The sequence below is a fragment of the Carcharhinus amblyrhynchos genome, chromosome 10, assembly GCF_965287045.1.
Source record: "Carcharhinus amblyrhynchos chromosome 10, sCarAmb.v2.hapA, whole genome shotgun sequence".
NCBI lineage: Eukaryota > Metazoa > Chordata > Chondrichthyes > Carcharhiniformes > Carcharhinidae > Carcharhinus > Carcharhinus amblyrhynchos.
Window position 1 is genome coordinate 107,909,660 of NC_137333.1, and position 27,722 is coordinate 107,937,381.

At 47.1% G+C, this 27,722-nt stretch overlaps 1 protein-coding gene across 1 annotated transcript in view; it reads right to left on the reverse strand.

Annotated features, from left to right (window-relative positions):
* ilk (integrin-linked kinase) overlaps positions 1 to 27,722 on the reverse strand; it is a 114,919-nt gene that overhangs the window by 7,959 nt on the left and 79,238 nt on the right. The window contains exons 6-9 of the mRNA XM_080197780.1: positions 21,673 to 21,756; positions 20,775 to 20,860; positions 7,630 to 7,739; positions 7,130 to 7,257 (exon numbers count right to left, since the gene is read on the reverse strand). Coding sequence (XP_080053906.1) covers positions 7,130 to 7,257; positions 7,630 to 7,739; positions 20,775 to 20,860; positions 21,673 to 21,756 — 408 coding nt within the window. The remainder of the gene's footprint in view (positions 1 to 7,129; positions 7,258 to 7,629; positions 7,740 to 20,774; positions 20,861 to 21,672; positions 21,757 to 27,722) is intronic.

A 27,722-nucleotide genomic window follows, 5' to 3' on the forward strand; every position in this document is an offset into this window, starting at 1 on the left:
GCACTGTCAGAGATCAGTGCTGAGGGAGTGCCGCACTGTCAGAGGGTCAGTGCTGAGGGAGCGCCGCACTGTCAGAGGGTCAGTGCTGAGGGAGTGCCGCACTGTCAGAGGGTCAGTACTGAGGGAGTGCTGCACTGTCAGAGGATCAGTGCTGAGGGAATGTGACACTCCAAGATGCAATGTTCTGGTGCCTTCTTTCAGATGTTTGTTTTATCATTTGACTCAGTATGTAGATAGGCCAACTAGAGGTGAGGCTATATTGGATTTGGTGCTGGGAAATGAGGCAGACCAGGTGCTAGACTTGGAAGTTGGGGTGCATTTTGGTGATAGTGACCACAATTCGGTTACATTCACCTTAGTGATGGAAAGGGATAGGCATGAACCTCGGGTCAGTAGATTTAGCTGGGGGAAGGGTAATTATGAGGCCATTAGGAGAGAATTAGGAAGCATAGGTTGGACTAGGAGATTACAGGGACTGGGAACGTCCGAAATGTGGAGTTTTTTCAAGGAGCAGCTACTGCGAGTCCGTGATAGGTATGTCCCTGTCAGGCAAGGAGGATTTGGTAGGGCTAGGGAACCGTGGTGCACTAAAAAAGTTGATTCGCTGGTTAAAAAGAAAAAGGAGGCTTATGTTCGGATGAGACTTGAGGGCTCAGGTAGTGCACTAGAAAGCTTTAGATTGGCTAGGAGGGAGTTAAAGAGTGAGTTAAGAAGGGCTAAAAGAGGACATGAGAAGACTTTGGCTGATAGGATTAAGGAGAATCCTAAGGCGTTCTATAGGTATGTCAAGAACAGAAGGTTGGTTAGGGCAAGATTAGGGCCAGTTACAGACAGCAGAGGGAAGTTGTGTGTGGAACCGGAAGAGATTGGAGAGGCATTGAACCAATATTTCTCTTCGGTGTTCACGCAGGGGGACATGGATATAGCTGAGGAGGACACTGGGTTGCAGGGGTGTAAAATAGACAGTATTGCAGTTGATAAGGGGGATGTGCTGGATATTCTTGAGGGTTTGAAAATAGATAAGTCCCCTGGTCCGGATGGGATTTACCCTAGGATTCTCTGGGAGGCAAGAGAGGTGATTGCAGAGCCTCTGGCTCTGATCTTCAGGTCGTCGTTGGTCTCAGGTATAGTACCGGAGGATTGGAGGATAGCGAATGTTGTCCCATTGTTTAAGGAGGGGAACAGAGACTTCCCCGGGAATTATAGACCGGTGAGTCTTACTTCTGTTGTGGGCAAGGTTTTAGAAAAAATTATTAGGGATAGGATTTATAGTTATTTGGAGAGTAATGAATTGATTGGAGATAGTCAGCATGGTTTTGTAGCGGGTAGGTCGTGCCTTACTAACCTTATTGAGTTTTTTGAGAAAGTGACCAAAGAGGTGGATGGGGGTAAGGCAGTTGACTTGGTATATATGGATTTTAGTAAGGTGTTTGATAAGGTTCACCATGGTAGGCTTCTGCAGAAAATGCAGATGTATGGGATTGAGGGTAGTCTAGGAAATTGGATCAGGAATTGGCTAGCAGATAGGAGACAGAGGGTGGTGGTTGACGGTAAATATTCGTCATGGAGTTCGGTTACGAGTGGTGTGCCTCAGGGATCTGTTTTGGGGCCACTGCTGTTTGTAATTTTTATTAATGATCTGGATGAGGGTATAGTTGGGTGGATTAGTAAATTTGCTGATGACACCAAAGTCGGAGGTGTGGTAGATTGTGAGGGTGTCATAGTTTACAGAGAGACTTAGACAGGTTGCAGAGCTGGGCCGAGAGGTGGCGGATGGAGTTTAATGCGGAGAAGTGTGAGGTAATTCACTTTGGTAGGAATAACAGATGTGTCGAGTATAGGGCTAACGGGAGGACTTTGAATAGTGTGGATGAACAGAGGGATCTAGGTGTATGTGTACATAGATCCCTGAAAGTTGGGAATCAAGTAGATAAGGTTGTTAAGAAGGCATACGGTGTCTTGGCGTTTATTGGTAGGGGGATTGAATTTAGGAGTCGCAGCGTCATGTTGCAACTGTACACAACTCTGGTGCGGCCACACTTGGAGTACTGTGTGCAGTTCTGGTCCCCACATTACAGGAAGGAAGTGGAGGCTTTGGAGAGGGTGCAGAGGAGGTTTACCAGGATGTTGCCTGGTATGGAGGGGAGGTCCTACGAGGAGAGACTGAGGGATTTGGGGTTGTTTTCACTGGAAAGAAGGCGGCTAAGAGGGGACCTTATTGAAACATGTAAGATGATTAGAGGTTTAGATAGGGTGGACAGTGATAGCCTTTTTCCTCGGATGGAGAAAGCTAGCACGAGGGGGCATAGCTTTAAATTAAGGGGGGGTAGTTATAGGACGGATGTCAGGAGTAGGTTCTTTACCCAGAGGGTGGTGAGGGATTGGAATGCCCTGCCTGCTGCAGTTGTAAATGCGCCTAGTTTGGGGGCGTTTAAGAGATCTGTGGATAGGTTTATGGATGGAAAGGGTTTGGTTTAGGTTAGAGGGTCATTGCTTTTTAATTGGTCGGCGCAACATCGTGGGCCGAAGGGCCTGTTCTGCGATGTAATGTTCTATGTTCTATTTACAGGATGTGGGTGTCGCTGGCTGGATCAGCATCTATAGCCCATCTCTAACTGCCCTCCATTTCAGGGGGCATTTGAGAGTCAACAACCACTGTTGAGGATCTGGAGTTACATGTCGGCCAGACCGGGTAAAGACGGCAGATTTCCTTTCCTGAAGGACATCAGTAAACTAAGTGGGTTTTTACACCAATCGGCAAGGGTTTCATGGTCACCATTAGACTTTTTATTGAATTCAAATATCACTACCTGCTGTAGTGGGACTTGAACCCAGGTCCCCAGATCCCCAGATCTTACTTGGGATTTCTGGATTACTAATCCAGTCACAATACCACGCGCCAACACGTCTCCTAAATCACCCTGTAGTCCTTTAAGTCGAAAGTTAAAGATCCCTCGGGATTACTGGAGGAGCAGCTTCAAAGGCTTAGTGATTCCAATGTATTCCTGACCACCTTCCCACATTCTCCCCTCTCTTAACTGGAGACCACCCGAACCTCTGCTGCCTGTCTCTGTTACTCTATCACCCATGCTTGTTAATTTACACCAACTCTTAGTAAAGCAATGTCCGTTTGAAAATTCTCACCCTTATTTGCAAATTCCTCCAGAGTTTCGCCTCTCCCTATTTTGATAATCTCCGACCCTCTGAGGGTTTACGTCCCCTCCCACTCTACATTCATCTAATTCTGGCCCTGAGTGTATCATGGATTTTAATGCCCCAGTTTTCTGTGCAGATGTTGAAAGCTTGCAGTATTGGACAGTTACAAGTGTCTATTCTGCATGAGTGAGCTTGAAACACCAAGGAACCTGTTAACAATGGGAAACATAGAATCCCTATAGTGCAGAACCAGGCCATTCGGTCCATCGAGTCTGCAGCAACTCTCCAGAAGAGCATCTTATCCATGCCCACCACCCACCACATTCCCATTATCCCAAACATTATCCATGGCCAATCCACCTAACCTTTACAGCTTTGGGACTGTGGGAGGAACTGGAGCACCTGGAGAACAAAAAACAAACAGCAGTACAGCCCAGGAACAGGTCATTTGGCCCACCAAATCTGTACTGACGATGCCTCTTCAATCTGATACTTTTTTGCCTCTACGTGGTCCATATCCCTCTATTCCCTGCCTATTCATGTATCTATCCAAATGCCTCTTGAATCTGCTTCCACCACCTCCTCCGGAAGCGCATTCCAGGCATTCACCGCCCTGTGTGTCAAAAACTTGCCCATACATCTCTTTTAAACTTTATTCCTCTCACTTTCAAGCCCCCAAATAATTGACCTTTCGACCCTGGGAAAAAGGCTCTGACTATCCATTTTATCCAAGCCTGTCATAAACCTCTACCTGGTTCACCTCATCCTCCGATGCTCCAATGAAAACAATCCAAGTGAGTTGACTTTCCTCATAGTCCATATCCTCCAAACCAGGCAACATCCTGGTAAATCTGCTCTGCATCCTTTTCAATGCATCCTTCCTGTAGTGTGATGACCAGAATTGTACACAATACTCCAAATGCAGCCTAACCAAAGTTTTATCCAGCTGCAGCATGATTTTCCAAAACCTATAGTCAACGTCCCGACAACTGAAGGCCAGCATGCTAGAAACCTTCTCGACCACTTAGTCCATCTGAGTTGCCACCTTCAGGGAACTGTGGATCTGCACGGCTAGATTGCTCTGTATGCTAATATTTCTAAGGATTCTACCATTTAGTGTATACTTTCCCTCTGCATTAGACTTTCCAAATTGCGTCACATCACATTTGTCCGGATTGAGTTCCATCTGCCATCTTTCGGCCAAGGTCTCCAGCTGATTTATATCCTGCTGTAACCTCTGTCCACCCTCCTCACTATCCACTATTCCCCCAATTTTTGTATCATCTGCAAATTTACTAATCAAACCACTTACATTTTCCTCCAAATCATTTATATATATTACAAATAACAGAGGCCCAGCACTGATCCCTGAGGAACACCACTTGCCACAAACCTTCAGTTAGAAAAATACCATTCCATGCTACTCTCTGCTTTCTATGCCCAAGCCAGTCATGAGGAACCTACTGCCCTGGTCAATTTTTCTGGTCACTTCCTCAAAGAACTCAATTAATTTTGTGAGACATACCTCCCCTTCACAAAACCATGTTGCCTATCGCTAATAGTCCTGTTCTCTTCCAGAGGTGAGTACATCCTAACCCTAAGAATCTTCTCCAACAATTTTCCCACCACTGATGTAAGGGTCTCAGGCCTGTAATTTCCTGAATTGTGTCTTCTGCCCTTCTTAAACAGAGGAACAATACTAACGGCTCTCCAATCCTCTGGTACCTCACCCGTGACTAAAGAGGATACAAAGTTATTGGCCGAGGCCTCAGCAATTTCTTCCCTCGCCTCTCTCAGTATTCTAGGATAGACCCTATCTGGCCCCAGGGACTTGTCCACTTTAATGTTTTTCAAAACCTCCAATCACTCCTCCCTTTTTATCTCAACATGTCCTCAAATGTCAACATTCTCCATTCTACACTCCCATCCACCACATCCTTCTCCTTTGTGAATACTGATGCAAAGTACTCGTTAAGAACCTCACCCAACTCATTTGGGTCCACACACAAATTCCCTCCACTATCCTCAGTGGACCTACCCTTTCCTTAGCTACCCTCTCCCTCCTTATATATGCATAAAGAGCCTGTAGATTCTCTTCAATCCTGCCTGCCAAGGACATTTCATGGCCCCTTTCTGCCCCCAACACTCCCTGTTTAAGCTTTCCTGCTGTCTCTATATTCCTCAAATGCCTTATCTGTTTCTGTTTCCTGAAATTTACGTATGCCTTCTTCTTCCATTTTCGCTAAGCTCACAGTCTCTCATCATCCAGGGTTCCCAAATTTTGCCAGCTTTATCCTTCATTTTTACAGGGACATACTTGTCCTGAATTGTTAACAACTGACTTTTAAAAGACATACCCAATGTGGATTTACCCTCAAACAGTCACCCCCAGTCTACGTTCCCTAACACCTGCCCAATAACAAAGAACAAGAACAAAGAAAATTACAGCATGGGAACAGGCCCTTCAGCCCCTCCAAGCCTACACCAACCATGCTGCCCGATTTAACTAAAACCCCCTACCCTTCCGGGGACCATATCCCTCTATTCCCATCCTATTCATGTACTTGTCAAGATGCCCCTTAAAACTCACTCCCATGTCTGCTTCCGCTATCTCCCCCAGCAGCGAGTTCCAGGCACCCACTACTCTGTGTAAAAAATTTGCCATAGTTAGCCTTCCCCCAGTTTAGAACTTTCTTGGTCCCCCCAGTGAGACATCAATCACCTGTCTGGGCTCGTTTCCCAGAACCAGGTCTAAGATAGTCTAACTCAGGTGGAACTATCTCCATATTGCCTCAAGAAGCTCTCATGGACACACTGAACAAACTCTGTCCCTTCCAAGACCTGGCACTAAAGGAATCCCAGTCTATCTTGGGGAAGTTAAAATCACCCATCACAACAACCCTGTTGTTTTTACATCACCCTATAATCTGCTGACATATCAGTTCCTTCACGTTGGCTGTTGGGAGGTCTGTAGTAAAACCCAACAGTATGACTGCACTGTTCCTGTTCCTGAGTTCTACCCATATGGCCTCACCGTATGATCCCACCATGGTGTCCTCCCTCTGTTTAGCTGATATTCTCCCTCATCAGTAAAGCAACATCCCCACCTCTCTTGCCACCCTCTCTGTTTCACGTGAAGCATCTAAATCCTGGAATGCTGAGCTGTCAGTCCTTCCCTTCTTTCATCTAAGTTTCCCTATTTGTCACAACATCATAATTTCATGTGATAATCTAAGCTTTAAGTTCATCTGCCTTACCTGTCATACTCCTTGCATTAAATCAAACACACCTCAGACCATCTGTCCTGTCATGTTTTGTACACGCTCCTTGAGTTTTATTTCTCTTAGCCTTACTGGACCTATTCACTGAGTTCTCCAGTCTCTGTACTCTCTGACCTACAGCTGTGGATCCCATCCCCCCCGCCTTATTAATTTAAATCTACCTAAACTGCACAATCAATTCTCCCGCGAGGTTGTTAGTGCCCTTCCAGTTAAGATACAACCCATTCTTTTTGCACAGGTCCCATCCACACTGGAAAAGATGCCAGTCGTCGAAAAATCTGAAGCCCTCCCTCTTGCACCAACTCTCAAGCCACTTATTAAGCTGCATTGTCTCCCTGTTTCTTGCCTTACCACCGCACAGACACAGCTGGGTCTTTCTGTCAATGCCCAAACCTCCTCAGAGGTTTACATACACTGGGTGACATTTCCCCAATTAAGCTTAAGGAAGCTGAGATTACTAGATGAAATTATGATGTGCCAAGCTCACTGCATTCTGTAACTAACTCTCAGACCACTGGCAAGGGATAAATGCAGGTTCTTCCTTTTCCAGTTATATCTGGAGTGCTGCCCTGAGAGTGCTCAATCCAGCGAGCTGCAACCTTCCCAGTCTGTACAGCTGATCGCAGAAATTTGCTCAACTTCCTCAACAGCTTTCAGGGTTTTACAAACACTTCACGTCTCCCCAGACTCACTTGTTCCTTCGTGCAGTACATTGTACAGAGACCCATAAGGCATCCAGTGTGTGATGATGATGGGGTGTGGGGCTGGTGGAGACTGACAGGCTCCAAGAACAGGCAGCACGTTAGGATGGGAGAATATTCTGCAGAGACAGGAGATTATTATCAAAACAAAAGAATTTGATGCAGATAACAAACTGATTTCACTCCTCACACATACGCTCACACACAATCTCCAATTCCACAGCATGCACCATATACCACCCCTGCCTCATTTCCCATATACCACCCCTGCCTCATTTCCCATATACCACCCCTGCCTCATTTCCCATATACCACCCCTGCCTCATAGCACCCACCTGATGAAGGAACAGCCAGTTCCAAAAGCTAGTGGCATTTGCTACAAATAAATCTGTTGGACTTTAACCTGGTGTCTTGAGGCTTCTTACTGTCATTTCCCAATACCACTGCTGCCTCATTTCCCAGATACCACTCTATACTCATGCTGCACTCACCTGAGCTTTGGATATTCTTCGTTGAAGTCCCGGCTTTTCCGCGTGGTCCAGTCACGCACTTTCAGGACTTTGATCACAATGTCATTCCCCTGCCATCTGCCTTTCCATAACTGGAAGCAAAGAGAAGAAAGCCTGATTATCAAACCACTCAGTGTTTCACAGTTTAAAGCTCCTTCCCCCATGCAGAGGAGAAGCTGCAATTAGGGACTGGTAATAAATGCCACCTTTTCCAGTAACACCAAATCCCAGAAATAAATTCTAAAAATTACTTCTGAACCTAAGGGTTGATTCTATTTGCAAAGTTGCAGTTAAGAACATAAGAAATAGGAGCAGGAGTAGGCCATCCAGCCCTTCGAGCCTGCCCCGCCATTCAATAAGATCATGGCTGATCTGTCGTGTCTCAGTTCCACTTTCCCGCCCTCTCCCCATAACCCTTAATCCCCTCTCTTATCAAAAACCCATCAACTCGCGTCTTAAAAATATTTAGCGAGGCAGCCTCCACCACTTCAACGGGCAGAGAATTCCAGAGATTCACCACCCTTTGAGTGAAGAAGTTCCTCCTCAACTCCGTTCTAAACCGCCCCCTTTTTATCTTGAGGCTGTGCCCCCTAGTCCTACTGTCTTTTTTGAGCGGGAAGAGTCTTTCCACCTCTATCCTATCCATCCCATTCATCATCTTATACGTCTCAATGAGATCTCCCCTCATTCTTCTAAACTCTAACGAGTACAAGCCCAGTTTATTCAGCCTCTCCTCATAGCTCAACCCCCTCAACTCCGGTATCAGCCTAGTAAACCTCCTCTGCACTCCCTCCAAGGCCAAAATATCTTTGCGCAGGTGCGGTGCCCAAAACTGCACACAGTACTCCAGCTGCGGCCTCACCAATGCCCTATACAGCTGCAGCAAGACCTCCCTACTTTTATATTCAATCCCCCTCGCTATGAAGGCCAGCATCCCATTCGCCTTCCTGACCACCTGCTGCACCTGCAAGCTGGGTTTTTGCGACTCATGCACAAGGACCCCGAGGTCCCTCTGCACCGTCGCCTGCTGCAGTTTTTCGCCACGTAAGTAATAGTCCTTCCTACCATTCTTCCTACCAAAGTGGACCACCTCACACTTGCCAACATTAAATTCCATTTGCCATTTCCTGGCCCATTCGCCCAGCCTATCTAGATCCTTCTGCAGACTCTCCACACCCTCCGCACAATTTGCCGTTCGCCCTATCTTGGTGTCATCAGCAAATTTCGACACCCTACACTCGGTTCCCTCCTCCAGATCATCTATATAAATGGTAAAAAGCTGAGGCCCCAGCACCGACCCCTGGGGCACTCCACTAGTCACCATCCGCCAATCCGAATAGCACCCGTTGACCCCCACTCTCTGCCTCCTATTTGACAACCAATTTAGCTTTCTTGACACACTGACCCTATCCTTCATGGAGTTCTGCCCCGGTAAGATCGGTGAGTCTGACCTCAGTGGTTGGTAAGCTGATGGACAGGATTCTGAGGGACAAGATTTACGAGCATTTGGAGAGGTTTGACATGATCAGGAATAGTCAGCATGGATTTGTCAAGGGCAGGTCGTGCCTTACAAGCCTAGTTGAGTTCTTCGATAATGTGACTGAACACACTGACGAAGGAAGTGCCGTGGACGTGGTGTACATGGACTTCAGCAAGGCATTTGATAAGGTCCCCCATGCAAGACTCCTTGAGAAGGTGAGAGGGCATGGGATCCAAGGGCCTTTGGCCTTGTGGATCCGGAACTAGCTTGCCTGCAGAAGGCAGAGAGTGGTTGTGGATGGGTCTTTTTCTGAATGGAGGTCAGTCACCAGTGGAGTGCCCCAGGGATCTGTTCTAGGACCCTTGCTGTTTGCCATTTTCATAAATGACCTGGATGAGGAAGTGGAGGGATGGGTAAGTAAGTTCGCTGATGACACGAAGGTCAGTGGTGTTGTGGATGGTCTGGAAGGATGTCAAAAGTTGCAGCAGGACATAAATAGGATGCAGGACTGGGCGGAGAAGTGGCAGATGGACTTCAACGCAGATAAATGCGTAGTCGTCCATTTTGGCAGAACCAACGGTATGAACGAGTACACTATCAAGGGCAGGCGTCTTAGTAGTGTTGAAGAGCAGAAGGATCTTGGGGTCCGGGTCCACAGGACTCTTAAATCGGCCTCGCAGGTGGAAGAGGTGGTCAAGAAGGCGTATGGTGTACTGGCCTTCATTAATCGAGGGATTGAGTTTAGGAGTCGGGAGGTAATGCTGCAACTTTATAAGACCCTTGTCAGGCCTCATTTGGAGTACTGTGCGCAGTTCTGGTCGCCTCACTATAGGAAAGACGTAGAAGCTATTGAAAGGGTACACAGGAGATTTACAAGGCTGTTGCCTGGACTGGGAGGCATGCCTTATGAAGTTAGGTTGAGGGAGCTGGGTCTCTTTTCCCTGGAGAGACGAAGGTTGAGAGGCGACCTGATAGAAGTTTATAAAATGTTGAGAGGAATAGATAGGGTGGATTCTCAGAGGCTATTTCCCCGGGTTGAAATGGTCGCTACGAGAGGACACAGATTTAAGGTGCGGGGAGGAAAGTACAGAAGTGATGTTAGGGGTAAGTTTTTCACTCAGAGGGTGGTGAGTGAATGGAATCGGCTGCCGTCAGTGGTGGTGGAGGCGAACTCGCTGGGGTCTTTTAAAAGACTTCTGGATGAGTATATGGGGTTTTATGGGATTGGGGGTTATAGATAGGTCTATAGATTGGTAGGTGTTGATGTGATCGGTGCAACTCGTGGGCCGAAGGGCCTGTTTGTGCTGTAGTGTTCTATGTTCTAGTGTTGTTTTTTTCTCTTTCCATGCCTAGTGGTGCACAGCAGACTTTCATCTGATACCATAGCCCATTTTATCTGGAACAGGTCGCTAGCCTGTTGCCAGAGGTTTATAGCTTGAGGGCCACGACTCCACACCAGTGTGGCTGACAGGAGGACTGTACAAGTTGATGCTCAATTTGTTTGACCACATTATGTACACACCTTTCTTGGCCATCAAGTCCTGGGGTGGAATCAAACCCAGAGCTCCTGGTTCAGACAATGCTATCCAATGCACAATGAGACCGTCAGTGATGGGTGGTGTGAAGAGGTAATTTGTTTATTTATGGCCTGTGTGCATCACTATCTAGATCAGTATTTATTGTCCATCCCTCGTTATCCTTCAAAAGGCGGCGGTGAGTTGTCTTCTTAAACTGCTGCATTCACTGACACATAGGTACACCCACATTGCTGATAGAGAAGAAGTTCGAGGATTTTGACCCAGTGACAATGGAGGACTTCCTAACCCACAGACCACAATCAGTAAGGATAGGCAACAATACCTCCTCCACAATACCATCCTCAACACTGGTGCCCCCAAAGGTTGTGCTCTTAGCCCCTTACTATATTCCTTATACATCTATGAATATGTGGCCAAGTTCCCCTCCAACTCGATTTTCAAGTTTGCTGATGACACTACCATAGTGGGTCGGATCTCAAACAATGATGAGACAGAGTACAGGAATGAGATAGAGAATCTGGTGAACTGGTGCAGCAACAATAATCTCTCCCTCAATGTCAACAAATTGAAGGAGATTGTCATCGGCTTCAGGAAGCGTAAAGGAGAACATGCCCCTGTCTACATCAATGAGGACGAAGTGGAAATGGTCGAGAGCTTCAAGTTTCTAGGTATCCAGATCACCAACAACCTGTCCTGGTCCCCCCATGCTGACACTACAGTTAAGAAAGCCTACCAATGCCTCTACATTCTCAGGAAGCTAAGGACTATGATTCGCACCAACTTTAGCAGATGCACCACAGAAAGCATTCTTTCTGGTTGTATCACAGCTTGAGGTAGAGTGACAAAAATTGGACTGGGGTGGGCACAGTAAGAAGTCTCACAACACCAGGTTGAAGTCCAACAGGTTTATTTGGAATCACAAACTTTCAGAGTGCTGCTCACCTGATGAAGGAGCAGTGCTCCAAAAGTTTGTGATTTCAGATAAACTTGTTGGATTTTAACCTGGTGTTGTGAGACTTCTTACGATATCACAACTTGCGTGGCTCCTGCTCCGTCCAAGACCACAAAAAACTACAAGAATATAGTCCCATCCATCACTCAAACCAGCCTCCCATCCATTGACACTGTCTACACTTCCTGCTGCCCTAGAAAAGCAGCCAGCATAATCAAGGACCCAACATGCACCCCGAACATTCTCTCTTCCACCTTCTTTCATCAGGAAAAAGATACAAAAGTCTGAAGTCACGTACCAACCAACTCAAGAACAGCTTCTTCCCTGCTATCATCAAGACTTTTGAATGGACCCACCTTGTATTAAGTTGATCTTTCTCTACACCCTAGCTACGATTGTTACACTCCATTCTGCATTCTCTCGTTTCCTTCTCTATGAACGGTATGCTCTGTCTGTATAGTGTGCAAGAAACAATACTTATCACTGTATGCTAATACATGTGACAATAAGAAATGCAATCAAAAGGATAGGCCAATATACTTCCATATCAGGATAGTGAGTGACTTGCTGGGAAACCTCCAGCTGTGGGTGTTCACATTTGTCTGCTGCCCTTGTCCTTCTAGATGGTAATGGTCATGGGTTTGGAAGATGCTGCCTAAAGAACCTTGTTGAGTTCCTGCAATGCATCTCAAATAGTACACACAGCTGCTACCACACGTCGGTTGTAGAAGGACTGTAGGTTTGTAGATGTGGTGCCAATCAAGCGGACTGCTCTATCCTGGATGGTGTTGAGCTTCCTGAGTGTTGTCGGAGCTGCACCCATCCAGGCAAGTGAGGAGTATTCCATCACACTCCTGACTTGTGCCTTGACAGACTTTGGAGAGTCAGGAGGTGAGTTACCCACTGCAGGATTCCTAGCCACAGTATCTATATGGCTAATCTAGTTCAGTTTCTGGTCAATGGTAACTCCCTCCAGGATGTTGATAGCGGGGAATTCAGGAATGGTAATGCCATTGAATGTCAAAGGGCCATGGTTAGATTCTTTTTCTTCCATGGAGATGTCCACTGCCCCGAACGTGTGTGGCATGTGTTACTTGCCACTTTACAATCCAGCCCTGGTTATTATTCAGGCCTTGCTGCATTTGGACACGAACTGATTCAGGATGAGGAATCAGGAATGGTCCTGAACATTATGCAGCGCTCAGCGTACATCCCCATTTCTGACTTTATGATGGAGGAAAGGTCATTGAATAAATTCAATGTTGGCTTTAACAAATTTTGGATCTACAACAGAGTCAAAGGTGATGTGAGGGCGGGCAGGAACATGAGATAGAGACCACAGTCAGATTGGTGGAGAAGGTTCAAGGGGCAAAATGACCCCCTCCTGCTTCTATTCCTTAAGAGGGCATAGGTTTAAGGTGAGAGGGGCCAGAGGGGCAGTTTTCTAACAGAAGATGCTGCCAGAGGTATTAGTAGACGTGGTACAATTTTGTCTTTTAAAAAAGCATTTAGATAGTTACATGGGTAAGATGGGTATGGAGGAATATGGGCAATTGGGATTAACTTAGTGGTTTAAAAAGGGGGCAGCATGGACAAGTTGGGCCAAAGGGCCTGATTCCATGTTGTAAACCTCTATGACTCTTCAGTTATATAGACATAGGAACATAGAACAGGACAGCACAGTACAGGCCCTTTGGCCCTCAATGTTGTGCCGAGCTTTGTCCAAACCCAAGATCAAGCTATCCCACTCCCTATCATTCTGGTGTGCTCCATGTGCCTATCCAATAACCGCCTGAAAGTTCCTAAACTGTCCGACTCCACTATCACAGCAGGCAGTGCATTCCACACCCCAACCACTCTCTGAGTAAAGAACCTACCTCGGACATCCCTCCTATATCTCCCACCATGAACCTTATAGTTATGCCCCCAGTAACAGCTACATCCACCCGAGGAAATAGTCTCTGCACGTCCACTCTATCTATCCCCCTCATCATCTTATAAACCTCTATTAAGTCTCCTCTCATCCTCCTCCGCTCCAAAGAGAAAAGCCCCAGCTCCCTCAACCTTTCCTCATAAGACCTACCCTCCAAACCAGGCAGCATCCTGGTAAATCTCCTCTGCACTCTCTCCAATGCTTCCACATCCTCCTTATAGTGAGGTGACCAGAACTGAACACAGTATTCCAAATGTGGTCTCACCAACGTCTGGTATAATTGCAGCATAACCCCACGGCTCTTTTAACTCACGGCCCCTGTTAATAAACGCTAACACTCTATAAGTCTTCTTCACGGCTCTATCCACTTGAGTGGCAACCTTCAGAGATCTGTGGATATGAACCCCAAGGTCTCTCTGTTCCTCCACATTCCTCAGAACCCTCCCGTTGACCCTGTAATCCGCATTCAAGTTTGCCCTACCAAATTGAATCACCTCACACTTGTCAGGGTTAAACTCCATTTGCCATTTTTCTGCCCAGCTCTGCATCCTATCAATGTCTCTTTGCAGCCTACAAGAGCCCTCCAACTCATCCACTACTCCACCAATCTTGCTGTCGCCAGCAAATTTACTAACCCACCCTTCAGCCCCCTCTTCCAAGTCATTGATAAAAATCACAATAGCAGAGGACCCAGCACTGATCCCTGTGGTACACTGCTGGTAACTGGCCTCCAGTCTGAAAATTTTCCTTCCCCTACCACCCTCTGTCTTCTATGAGAGCCAGTTACTAATCCAATCAGCCAAATTTCCTTCTATCCCACACCTCCTTACCTTCTTCACGAGCCTACCATGGGGAACTTATTAAACGCCTTACTAAAAAGGAAGCGTATGTAAGGATGAAAAAGATATCAACTGCTCTACCTTCGTCTACACACTTAGTTACCTCTTCAAAGAATTCAATCAAATTTGAGGGAGGACTTACCCCTCACGAATCCGTGCTGACTATCCAGATTAAGCTGCATCTTTCCAAATGGTCATAAATCCTATCTTTCAGGACCTTTTCCATTAACTTACCCTCCACCAAAGTAAGACTAACTGGCCTATAATTACCAGGGTCATTCCTATTTCCTTTCTTGAAGAGAAGAACAACATTTTCCACTCTCCACTCCTCTGGCACAATCCCTGTGGACAGTGAGGACCCAAAAATCAAAGCTAAAGGCTCAGCAATCTCATCCCTTGCCTCCCAAAGTATCCTAGGATGTATCCCATCTGGCCCAGGGGACTTACTAACCCTCAGGCTTTTCAAAATTGCTAATACATCTTCCCTCAGAACAATGGTGGAGTTTCTGGTGCAGATGGAGGAGGAGAAAGTGGGTTCCCGGACACGCGTCCTTTGTTTGAACAGAGGGGAGTACGGTAGGATGAGAGAAGAATTGGCGAATGTTGACTGGGGGAGCGCGTTGGAAGGTAGGTCTGCTGAGGAGCAGTGGAGGATCTTTAAGGAGATCTTTCTTGGTGCTCAGCAGAAATTTATTCCGATGGTCAAAAAGGACCGTAGGAGGAGAGGTAATAAGCCGTGGATAACGAAGGAGGTGAAGGAAAGTGTTAAATTAAAAGCGGAGGCGTTTAGAGTAGCGAAGAGTAGTGGGCGAGAAGAGGATTGGGAGAGGTTTAAATGTCAACAAAGATTGACAAAGAAGTTGATAAAGAAGGGTAGGATAAACTATGAAGCTGGGCTAGCGCTTAATATAAAAAAGAGTTTTTATAAATATATGAAAAGGAAGAGGCTGGCTAGGGTGAACGTTGGTCCCTTAGAGGATGAGAAGGGGGACTTAGTGGTAGGGGATGGGGATATGGCTAAGGTCTTGAATAACTTTTTTGTTTCGGTCTTCACGGAGGAGGACGTGAATAATTTGCCGGGTGTTAGAGATGGAAAAGTGGTAGGACTGGAGGGTCTCAATGACATTACTGTTACTAGAGAGGCGGTGCTCGACAGACTGGAGGGGCTGATTGTGGACAAGTCCCCAGGACCGGATGGAATGCATCCGAGGGTTCTGAAAGAAATGGCGGAGGTGATAGTGGATGCCTTGGTGGTTATTTTCCAAACGTCGCTGGATTCTGGGGAAGTGCCAGAAGATTGGAAAACGGCTAATGTTACGCCGTTGTTTAAGAAGGGTGGCAGGCAAAAGGCAGGGAATTATAGGCGGTTAGTTTAACGTCTGTTGTAGGTAAAATGTTAGAATCCGTCATCAAGGAGGAAATAGCGAGGCATCTTGAGGGGAATTGCTTGATAGAGCAGACGCAGCACGGTTTCGTTAAGGGGAAGTCGTGTCTGACAAATTTATTGGAGTTCTATGAGGATGTGTCTAGGGCGGTGGATAGAGAGCCGGTGGATGTGGTCTTTCTTGATTTTCAGAAGGCGTTTGACAAGGTACCTCACAAGAGGTTACTGCAGAAGGTAAGGGGGCATGGAGTTGGGGGTAGGGTGTTAGCGTGGATAGAGGATTGGCTGTCAAATAGGAGGCAGAGAGTGGGGGTCAATGGGTGCTATTCGGATTGGCGGCTGGTGACTAGTGGAGTGCTCCAGGGGTCGGTGCTGGGGCCTCAGCTATTTACCATTTATATAGATGATCTGGAGGAGGGAACCGAGTGTATGGTGTTGAAATTTGCTGATGACACCAAGATTGGTGGAACGGCAAATCGTGCGGAGGGTGTGGAGAGTCTGCAGAAGGATCTAGATAGGCTGGGCGAATGGGCCAGGAACTGGCAAATGGAATTTAATGTTGGCAAGTGCGAGGTGGTCCACTTTGGTAGGAATAATGGTAGGAAGGACTATTACTTACGGGGCGAAAAACTGCAGCAGGCGACAGTGCAGAGGGACCTCGGGGTCCTTGTGCATGAGTCACAAAAACCCAGCCTGCAGGTGCAGCAAGTGGTCAGGAAGGCGAATGGGATGCTGGCCTTCATAGCGAGGGGGATTGAATATAAAAGTAGGGAGGTCTTGCTGCAGCTGTATAGGGCATTGGTGAGGCCGCAGCTGGAGTACTGTGCGCAGTTTTGGTCACCCCACTTACGCAAGGATATTTTGGCCTTGGAGGGAGTGCAGAGGAGGTTTACTAGGCTGATACCGGAGTTGAGGGGGTTGAGCTATGAGGAGAGGCTGAATAAACTAGGCTTGTACTCGTTAGAGTTTAGAAGAATGAGGGGAGATCTCATTGAGACGTATAAGATGATGAATGGGATGGATAGGATAGAGGTGGAGAGACTCTTCCCGCTCAGAAAGGACAGTAGGACTAGGGGGCACAGCCTCAAGATAAAGGGGGGACGGTTTAGAATGGAGTTGAGGAGGAACTTCTTCACTCAAAGGGTGGTGAATCTCTGGAATTCTCTGCCCGTTGAAGTGGTGGAGGCTGCCTCGCTAAATATTTTTAAGACGTGGGTTGATGGGTTTTTGATAAGCGAGGGGATTAAGGGTTATGGGGAGAGGGCGGGAATGTGGAACTGAGCCACGACAGATCAGCCATGATCTTATTGAATGGCAGGGCAGGCTCGAAGGGCTGGATGGCCTACTCCTGCTCCTATGTCTTATGTTCTTATCTACCTCCTCCACCCTATCAGCCTGTATCATACTCTCATCCTCAAAAACATGGCCCCTCTCCTTAGTGAGCACTGAAGAAAAGTATTCATTTAATGCCCCACCTATCTGTTCTGACTCCATGCACAAGTTCCCACTACTATCCTTAACTGACTGTAACCTCACCCTGGTCATTTTTTTATTTCTCACATAAGAGTAAAAAGCCTTGAGGTTTTCCTTTATCCGACCCGCCAAAGACTTCTCATGCCCCCTCCTAGCTCTCCTAAGTCCTTTCTTTCACTCATTCCTAGCTACCTTGTAACCCTCAAGCGACCCAACTGAACCTTGTTTTCTCATCCTTACGTATGCTTCCTTTTTCCTCTTAACAAGACATTCAACCTCCTTTGTGAACCATGGCTCCCTCACTCGGCCATTTCCTCCCTGCCTGCCAGGGATATGCCTATCAAGGACACGTGGTATTTGTTACTTGAAAAAGCTCCACTTTTCGTTTGTGCCCGTACCTGACAGTTTCTGTTCCCATCTTATGTTCCTTAATTCTTGCCTAATCACATCATAATTACCCCTGCTCCAATTGTAAACCTGGCCCTGCCGTGTGGCCCTATCCCTCTCCATTGCAATAATGATGGACATTGAATTGTGGTCACTATCTCCAAAGTGCTCCCCCACAAACAAATCTAACACTTGGCCCGGTTCATTACCCAGGACCAAGTCCAATGTGGCCCCACCTCTTGTCGGCTTATCCACATATTGTGTCAGGAAACCTCCTGCACATACTGTACAAAAAGTGTCCCATCCGAACTATTTGACCTATAAAGGTTCCAATTAATATTTGGAAAGTTAAAATCACCCATGATAACTACCCTGTGACCTCCACACCTATCCATAATCTGCTTTGTCATTTCCCCCTCCATCTCTATTACTATTTGGGGACCTATAGAAAACTCCTAACAATGTGACCGATCCTTTCCTTTTTCTGACTTCAGCCCATATTACCTCAGTAGGCAGATCTCCCTCAAAATGCCTTTCAGCAGCCATTAAACTATCCTTGATTAACAATGCTACTGCTCCACCTCTTTTACTGCCTTCCTTACTTGGAACTGTCAGCAATCATTCCTGCCCTATTTTAACCATGTCTCCGTAATGGCCACAACATCATAATTCCAAGTACCATTCCATGCTCCAAGTTCACCTACCTTATTCCTGATGCTCCTTGCATTGAAGTAGATACACTTCAACTCACCATCCTGGCTGCCTGTACACTCCTGCGACCTTGATACCTTCCTCAGTACCTCACGACCCTTAACACTGGCTCTCCCCTACACATGTTAATGTGTACTCTCTCCCTGTTCCTCAGCTCACTAGCACATGCACCGGCAACAAACCAGAGATGACAACATGCTTTGTCCTGGCCCTCAGCTTCCATCCTAGCTCCCTAAATTCCTGTTTTAAATCCCTATCTCTTCTCATTGGTACCAATATGCACCACGACCTGCGACTGATCCCCCTCCCCCTTAATAACCTTGAAAACACGGTCTGAGACATCACAGACCCTTGCATCTGGGAGGCAGCATACCATTCGTGAGTCTCTTTTGCTGCCGCAGAACCTCCTTTCTGTCCCTCTAACCATCGGATCCCCAATTACTACTGCTCTCCTCCCTTCCTTTCTGAGGCACAGGGACTGACTCAATGCTGGGGATCCGGTCACTCTGGTTTACCACTGGTAGGTCGTTCCCCTCATCAGTATCCAGTGCGGAATACTTGTTGCTGAGGGGAACGACCACAGGGGATCCCCACACTGGCTGCTTCCTCCCAGCCCCTCTCACTGTCACCCATCTATTTTCAATTTTCAGAGTCTCCAAATCCCTGAAGCTTTTATTTATGATCACCTTTGTCTCCCAAATAATCCGAAGTTCATCCAGCTCCAGCTCCAGTTCCCTGACACGGTTTTTGAGAGCTGGAGATGGGTGCACTTCCCACAGGTGAAATCAGCAGGGACACTGACACCATCCCTCACCTCAAACATCCTGCAGGAGGAACATTGCACTGCCTTTCCCATCATTCCCTCGAGATAAAAAGAAAGATCTTGCCTGATATTCCTTCACCCCCTCAGGTTAGAGGAATAAGCGAGAAAGAAAAAGGAAAAAGAAGAAAGGTTACGTGCTCTCACTCCAAGTCTTTTATTTAGGTTAGAGGAGGGGGGAGGGCGGGAGACTCTAGACGTGTAGAGTCCCAGGTTTCCTCCCGTTCAAATTTATTGGGGAACAAACCTTCCCAGGTCTCACTGGGGCCTACTTCCGGTTTTACACCCCCAGCTTAGAACAAAAAAATTCCGATAAAAATAAGGTAAAAAACCCTCTTATCGACAAGCTCTCTTCACTGAATCACCATTCCAACTGCTCCTCTGGAAACAATAAGTTCTCAACTTCTGCTGTCCAGCTTGCTAAGAATTCTATATTATTATTGTGGTCCCTTCCTGTTCCATCTTGCCTATGTCCCTTGTTATTGTCTTGTAATCAATCGCTTCTCCCATGGGGCGGTTCCTAGAATAAAGCGCCAGGCGTTTAAGATTCACCGAAAGGCTCTGCCTTGTCAAAGCTGTACAGTCTGGGACTCTCAGCCACATTCATGTTCCATTTGGGAGCAGGCGGCCACATGGTCCATGTTCTGTGCTGATTGGGTTAAGTATTGTCACTGTTTTCATGGGAGGTCAGAGCCAGGGACCTCTGCTGGCCAGTACGTGTCCCTGATTCCATCCATTGGCACTGATGGTCCATATTAGCTTTTCTTTTAGGTCATTTCAGAAGGCAGTTAAAGATCAGATCAGGTAAGGATGGCAGATTTCCTTCCCTAAAGAACATTAGTGAACCAGCTGATTGTTACAACAATTGATGATAACTGTCTGGGTCACCATTACTGCCACTAGCTTTCCACCAGACTGAGATCTGAGCCAATATCCCCAGAGTACTGGCCTAGTTCTCTGAATTACAACGCCGGTGACATTACCACGACACCACTGTCCCCTCTTAATTTCACACCAAAGGAGGTGGAGGGCATTTGATGAAGATGTTTTTGTTGCACTTTAACTTGGCTGCTCCAACAGACAGACAGATTTAAATAGTAAATACTGCCCTGTATGCTAACCTCTGACCTTCGGGTAAGCATTCTCCAAGGCGGCCTTCACGACACATGACAGCGCAGAGTCGCTAAGCAGAGACTGACAGCCAAGTTCCGCACACATGAGGACGGTCTCAACAGGGATCTTGGGTTCATGTCACACTATCTGTAACCCCCGTGACTTGCCTGGGTTTGTAAAACCTCACTTACTGTACTATCGGGAGACAATACACATCTCTTTAACCTGTGCATAACGCTCTTTCCACTCACATTGTCAGCATCTTTAAGACTTGAATAGCAGGTTAGGTGTAAAGATTCGCATTCTAATCAGTAATCTGTAAACTGTCTATGCTTTATATGCTCTGTCTGAGGCCAGAACTCTCCATTCACTTGACGAAGGGGCAAACCTCGAAAGCTTGTGAGTTTACTATCAAATAAATCGGTTGGACTAAAACCTGGTGTTATCAGACTTCTTACCGTGCTAACCATGGGGGCAGGGGTTAGGGGTCAGGTTACCTCTCCAGAATGGTTCTCGTTGATTTTATGATTGAGGGTCAACTGCTTGAAGTCGATGCCAGCGTGTTTATTCAGTGTTCCATTTCCTGCACAGAATACCAGACAGCAAGGAAATTAATTCCAGTCTTCAGCCAGTTAGAAATAGTGCAACACCCCATCTCCCTCACCCCCTGTCCCTATATCCAATCAAAGTCTCCAAATGGCACAGTGGTGACCATTATTGCCTCACAGCGCCAGGCACCCGGGTTCAATTCCTGGCTTGGGTCACCATCTGTATGGAGTCTGCACGTTCTCCGTGTCTGCGCAGGTCTTCTCTGGGTGCTCTGGTTCCCTCCCACAGTCCAAAGATGTTCAGGTTAGGCGGATTGGCCAGAGTAAATGTGCAGGATTATGGAGATAGGGCAGAGGGTGGACCTGGGAAAGATGCTTTGTTGGGGTGTCAATGCAGACTCGATTGGCTGAATGACCTCCTTCTGTGCTGTAGGGATTCTATGGTAACCAATTCATCTGATGGAATTGATGACATCTCAATATGTCAAACAACTGAGAACTGGCAAGATGCTGAGGGTTTGACACAGAGATTTCTCATGGTGTTGTCATTTCTCAGCTCTGACCAGCTAATATCGTCACTAAGTCATCCGGTCTTCTGAACATAACCTGAATCTATCAGACTCTTGCTTTCCTCCCTCTCACTACTCACAAGGCAGAAGCCATGGTTTTTAGTAACTCCATTATTGTCCACCCCTCTCCCAGGCTTGAACAAATGAACGAGATCAACCTTGTTCTTGTCTCATCCAGCCATTCTCACACTTCTACATTCTCCTTAATGCAACCCAGACACAATCAATTATCAATTATACTCGGATTAATTCCAAATAAAAGTTTGAGGTTCACTAACTGGGGCGAGTGCGAGTTGTCCCTTTCCAGAAGGTGTCCTTGTAGGGTACTTTAGTCAGACTCTGACCCAGCTTCTCTGCACGTTCTGTGGGAGGAGAAAGAAAGAGACAGTTAGAGGTGAGAATAAACTAGAAGTACACAATCGATTAGAGAAGTATTTTAAAGGGAGTGAAGGAGCCTCTCAAACCCAGTGCCGTACACTGATCTCACAGCACTGTACTGTCCAATCCAGTCAGGCCAAGTCACAGGCACCCAGCTTACCAAAAGACAAAATGACAAAGCTCCAAATGTAAGAGTCCTGCAAGGTCCCACTGCACTGAACCAGACATGGGCAGTAATCCCACTGTTGTCACATCTGGTAAAAAAATGAACAGGCTCTGTGATTTTGAGTTTATAATGTTGAAACAGAGCATAAGGAGGAGGCTATTCAGCCCCTCAAACCTGACCCACTGACTTCCTGTCTGTATCGCTTGAATCCCTTATATCATGTTTTTGCCACATTTTGTCCAGGCTAATGCTCTGAAAACACGGGTTGAAATCACACCATGGCAGCTGGTGAAATTTAAATAGAATTGAACATCTAGTCTCAGGGATGGTGACTATGAAACTGTCACGGATTGTTGAAAAAACCAATCTGGTTCACTAATGTCCATTAAGAGAGGAAATCTGGTCTGACCAGCGTGTGACTGCAGATCCACAACAATGTGGTTGATTCTTAAGTGCCCTCTGAAAGGTCCCAGCAAGACACACAATTCAAGGACAATTAGGGATGGACAAGAAATGCTCCCCTTGCCAGTGACACCACATTCCCATGGGAGAAGAATAAAAAACATGTAGGCCAGGCCAGCTTGGCCAAGATGGGCAAATGGGGTTAAGATATAGAACACAGAACATTACAGCGCAGAACAGGCCCTTCGGCCCACGATGTTGCGCCGACCAGCTAAAAAACAATGACCCTCTAACCTAAACCAATCCCTTTTCGTCCATAAACCTATCCACGGATCTCTTAAACGCCCCCAAACTAGGCGCATTTACAACCGCAGCAGGCAGGGCATTCCAATCCCTCACCACCCTCTGGGTAAAGAACCTACCCCTGACATCCGTCCTATAACTACCACCCCTTAATTTAAAGCCATGCCCCCTCGTGCTAGCTTTCTCCATCCGAGGAAAAAGGCTATCACTGTCCACCCTATCTAAACCTCTAATCGTCTTATATGTTTCAATAAGATCCCCTCTTAGCCGCCTTCTTTCCAGCGAAAACAACCCCAAATCCCTCAGTCTCTCCTCATAGGACCTCCCCTTCATACCAGGCAACATCCTGGTAAACCTCCTCTGCACCCTCTCCAAAGCCTCCACATCCTTCCTGTAATGTGGGGACCAGAACTGCACACAGTACTCCAAGTGCGGCTGTACCAGAGTTGTGTACAGTTGCAACATGACGCTGCGACTCCTAAATTCAATCCCCCTGCCAATAAACGCCAAGACACCGTATGCCTTCTTAACAACCCTATCTACTTGATTCCCAACTTTCAGGGATCTATGTACACATACACCTAGATCCCTCTGTTCATCCACACTATTCAAAGTCCTCCCGTTAGCCCTATACTCAACACATCTGTTATTCCTACCAAAGTGAATTACCTCACACTTTTTCGCATTAAACTCCATCCGCCACCTCTCGGCCCAGCTCTGCAACCTGTCCAAGTCTTCCTGCAAACTATGACACCCTTCCTCACTATCTACCACACCTCCGACTTTGGTGTCATCAGCAAATTTACTAATCCACCCAACTATACCCTCATCCAGATCATTAATAAAAATTACAAACAGCAGTGGCCCCAAAATAGATCCCTGAGGCACACCACTCGTAACCGAACTCCATGATGAATATTTACCATCAACCACCACCCTCTGTCTCCTATCTGCTAGCCAATTCCTGATCCAATTTCCTAGATTACCCTCAAGCCCATACATCTGCATTTTCTGCAGAAGCCTACCATGGTGAACCTTATCAAACGCCTTACTAAAATCCATATATACCATGTCAACTGCCTTACCCCCATCCACCTCTTTGGTCACTTTTTCAAAAAACTCAATGAGGTTAGTAAGGCACGACCTACCCGCTACAAAACCATGCTGACTATCTCCAATCAATTCATTACTCTCCAAATAACTATAAATCCTATCCCTACATCCCAACATTCGCTAACCTCCAATCTTCCGGTACTATACCAGAGGCCAACGACGACCTGAAGATCAGAGCCAGAGGCTCTGCAATCACTTCTCTTGCCTCCCAGAGAATCCTAGGGTAAATCCCATCCGGACCAGGGGACTTATCTATCTTCAATCCCTCAAGAATATCCAGCACATCCTCCTTATCAACTGTAATGCTGTCTATTCTACTCCCCTGCAACCCTGTGTCCTCCTCAGCTATATTCTTGTCCCCCTGTGTGAACACCGAAGAGAAATATTGGTTCAATGCCTCTCCAATCTCTTCCGGTTCCACACATAACTTCCCTCTGCTGTCTATAACTGGCCCTAATCTTGCCCTAACCAACCTTCTGTTCTTGACATACCTATAGAACGCCTTAGAATTCTCCTTAATCCTATCAGCCAAAGTCTTCTCATGTCCTCTTTTAGCCCTTTTTAACTCACTCTTCAACTCCCTCCTAGCCAATCTAAAGTTTTCTAGTGCACTACCCGAGCCCTCAAGTCTCATCCGAACATAAGCCTCCTTTTTCTTTTTAACCAACGAATCAACTTTTTTAGTGCACCACGGTTCCCTAGCCCTACCAATTCCTCCTTGCCTGACAGGGACATACCTATCACAGACTCGCAGTAGCTGCTCCTTGAAAAAACTCCACATTTCGGACGTTCCCAGTCCCTGTAATCTCCTAGTCCAACCTATGCTTCCTAATTCTCTCCTAATGGCCTCATAATTACCCTTCCCCCAGCTAAAACTACTGGCCTGAGGTTCATGCCTATCCCTTTCCATCACTAAGGTGAACATAACCGAATTGTGGTCACTATCACCAAATATAGATAAACCATGATCTTCCTAATGCCCTGAAGAACCAAGTGGCAATTTCTGATCACCATTAACCAGTGTCAATGGTACCAGTGATTAAAAAGTAGAACCGAAAAGGTGGTCATCTCTGGGCTACTGCCTGAACCGAGTGCAGACGGGCATAAGGTTGACAGGATTAAGGAAGTGAATGGGTGGTTCAGGGATTGGTGTGGGAGGAATGGGTTTGAATTTATGGGGCATTGGCACCAGTATTGGGGTAGGTGGGACCTGTTCGGGCGGGATGGGGTTGGTCTGAACCGTGCTGGGACCAGACTGCTGGCGAATCGAGTAAAGAGGACTGTAGACAGGGCTTTAAACTAATTGGGGGGGGAGGGTGCGAGGGTAGGTGACGTTACGAGGTCTAAAGTTAAGGATAGGGTACAGGTAAGGGAAGAGGCTGAGGATGTCCCAATAATAGAGGGAGTAGGGGGTGTGAGTATGGTTGGTGGCGTTACGGCAAAGAGGGTCCAAGTGAAGGCTGGGATGAAAGCGCTTTATCTGAATGCACGAAGCATTTGGAATAAAGTGGATGAGCTGGTGGCGCAGATCGACACAAATGGATACGATCTGGTGGCCATTACAGAGACGTGGCTGCAAGGTGACAGGGACTGGGAGATGAATGTACAGGGCTATCAAGTGTTTAGGAAGGATAGACAGGAGGGAAAAGGGGGGGGTGTAGCTCTGCTGATTAAGGATAGCATCAGGGTGGTAGCAAGGGATGATATTGGAGCCAAGGAGCAGAACGTGGAATCGTTGTGGGTGGAGATTAGGAACAGCAAAGGGAGGAAGACGCTGGTGGGTGTCGTCTATAGGCCCCCGAATAATGATCTGGAGGGGGGGCGGGCTGTTAACGCGCAAATAAGTGCGGCGTGCAGGAATGGGACGGCCGTAGTTATGGGGGATTTCAATCTGCATATTGATTGGTCGACCCATGTTGGACGCGGTGGGCTCGAGGAGGAGTTCTTGGAATGCTGCCGGGATAGTTTCCTGGAACAGTGCGTGTTGGAGCCGACGAGGGAGAGAGCTATCTTGGATCTCGTGCTATGTAATGAGGCGGGTAGAATTAGGGACCTTGCGGTGAAGGATCCTCTTGGGGAGAGTGATCATTGTATGGTGGAGTTTCTGGTGCAGATGGAGGAGGAGAAAGTGGGTTCCCGGACACGCGTCCTTTGTTTGAACAGAGGGGAGTACGGTAGGATGAGAGAAGAATTGGCGAATGTGGACTGGGGGAGCGCGTTGGAGGGAGGGTCTGCTGAGGAGCAGTGGAGGATCTTTAAGGAGATCTTTCTTGGTGCTCAGCGGAAATTTATTCCGATGGTCAAAAAGGACCGTAGGAGGAGAGGTAATAAGCCGTGGATAACGAAGGAGGTGAAGGAAAGTGTTAAATTGAAAGCGGAGGAATTTAGAGTAGCTAAGAGTAGTGGGCGAGAAGAGGATTGGGAGAGGTTTAAATGTCAACAAAGATTGACAAAGAAGTTGATAAAGAAGGGTAGGAGAAACTATGAAGCTGGGCGAGCGCTTAATATAAAAAAGGATAGCAAGAGTTTCTATAAATATATAAAAAGGAAGAGGCTGGCTAGGGTGAACGTTGGTCCTTTAGAGGATGAGAAAGGGGACCTAGTGGTAGGGGATGGGGATATGGCTAAGGTATTGAATAACTTTTTTGTTTCTGTCTTCACGGAGGAGGACGTGAATAATTTGCCGGGTGTTAGCAATGGAAAGGTGGTAGGACTGGAGGGTCTTAATGACATTACTGTTACTAGAGAGGCGGTGCTCGACAGACTGGAGGGGCTGATTGTGGACAAGTCCCCAGGACCGGATGGAATGCATCCGAGGGTTCTGAAAGGAATGGCGGAGGTGATAGTGGATGCCTTGGTGGTTATTTTCCAGACGTCGCTGGATTCCGGGGAAGTGCCGGAGGATTGGAAAACGGCTAATGTTACGCCGTTGTTTAAGAAGGGTGCCAGGCAAAAGGCGGGGAATTATAGGCCGGTTAGTTTAACGTCTGTGGTAGGTAAAATGTTAGAATCTGTCATTAAGGAGGAAATTGCAAGGCATCTTGAAGGGAATTGCTTGATAGAGCAGATGCAGCACGGTTTCATTAAAGGGAAGTCGTGTCTGACAAATTTACTGGAGTTCTATGAGGATGCGTCTAGGGCGGTGGATAGAGGAGAGCCGGTGGATGTGGTCTTTCTGGATTTTCAGAAGGCGTTTGACAAAGTACCTCACAAGAGGTTATTGCAGAAGGTCAGGGGACATGGAGTTGGGGGTAGGGTGTTAGCGTGGATAGAGGATTGGTTGTCAAATAGGAGGCAGAGAGTGGGGGTCAACGGGTGCTATTCGGATTGGCGGGTGGTGACTAGTGGAGTGCCCCAGGGGTCGGTGCTGGGGCCTCAGCTTTTTACCATTTATATAGATGATCTGGAGGAGGGAACCGAGTGTAGGGTGTCGAAATTTGCTGATGACACCAAGATTGGGGGAATGGCAAATTGTGCAGAGGATGTGGAGAGTCTGCAGAAGGATCTAGATAGGCTGGGTGAATGGGCCAGGAAATGGCAAATGGAATTTAATGTTGGCAAGTGTGAGGTGGTCCACTTTGGTAGGAATAATGGTAGGAAGGACTATTACTTACGTGGCGAAAAACTGCAGCAGGCGACGGTGCAGGGGGACCTCGGGGTCCTTGTGCATGAGTCGCAAAAACCCAGCTTGCAGGTGCAGCAGGTGGTCAGGAAGGCGAATGGGATGCTGGCCTTCATAGCGAGGGGGATTGAATATAAAAGTAGGGAGGTCTTGCTGCAGCTGTATAGGGCATTGGTGAGGCCACAGCTGGGGTACTGTGTGCAGTTTTGGGCGCCGCACCTGCGCAAGGATATTTTGGCCTTGGAGGGAGTGCAGAGGAGGTTTACTAGGCTGATACCAGAGTTGAGGGGGTTGACCTATGAGGAGAGGCTGAATAAACTAGGCTTGTACTCGTTAGAGTTTAG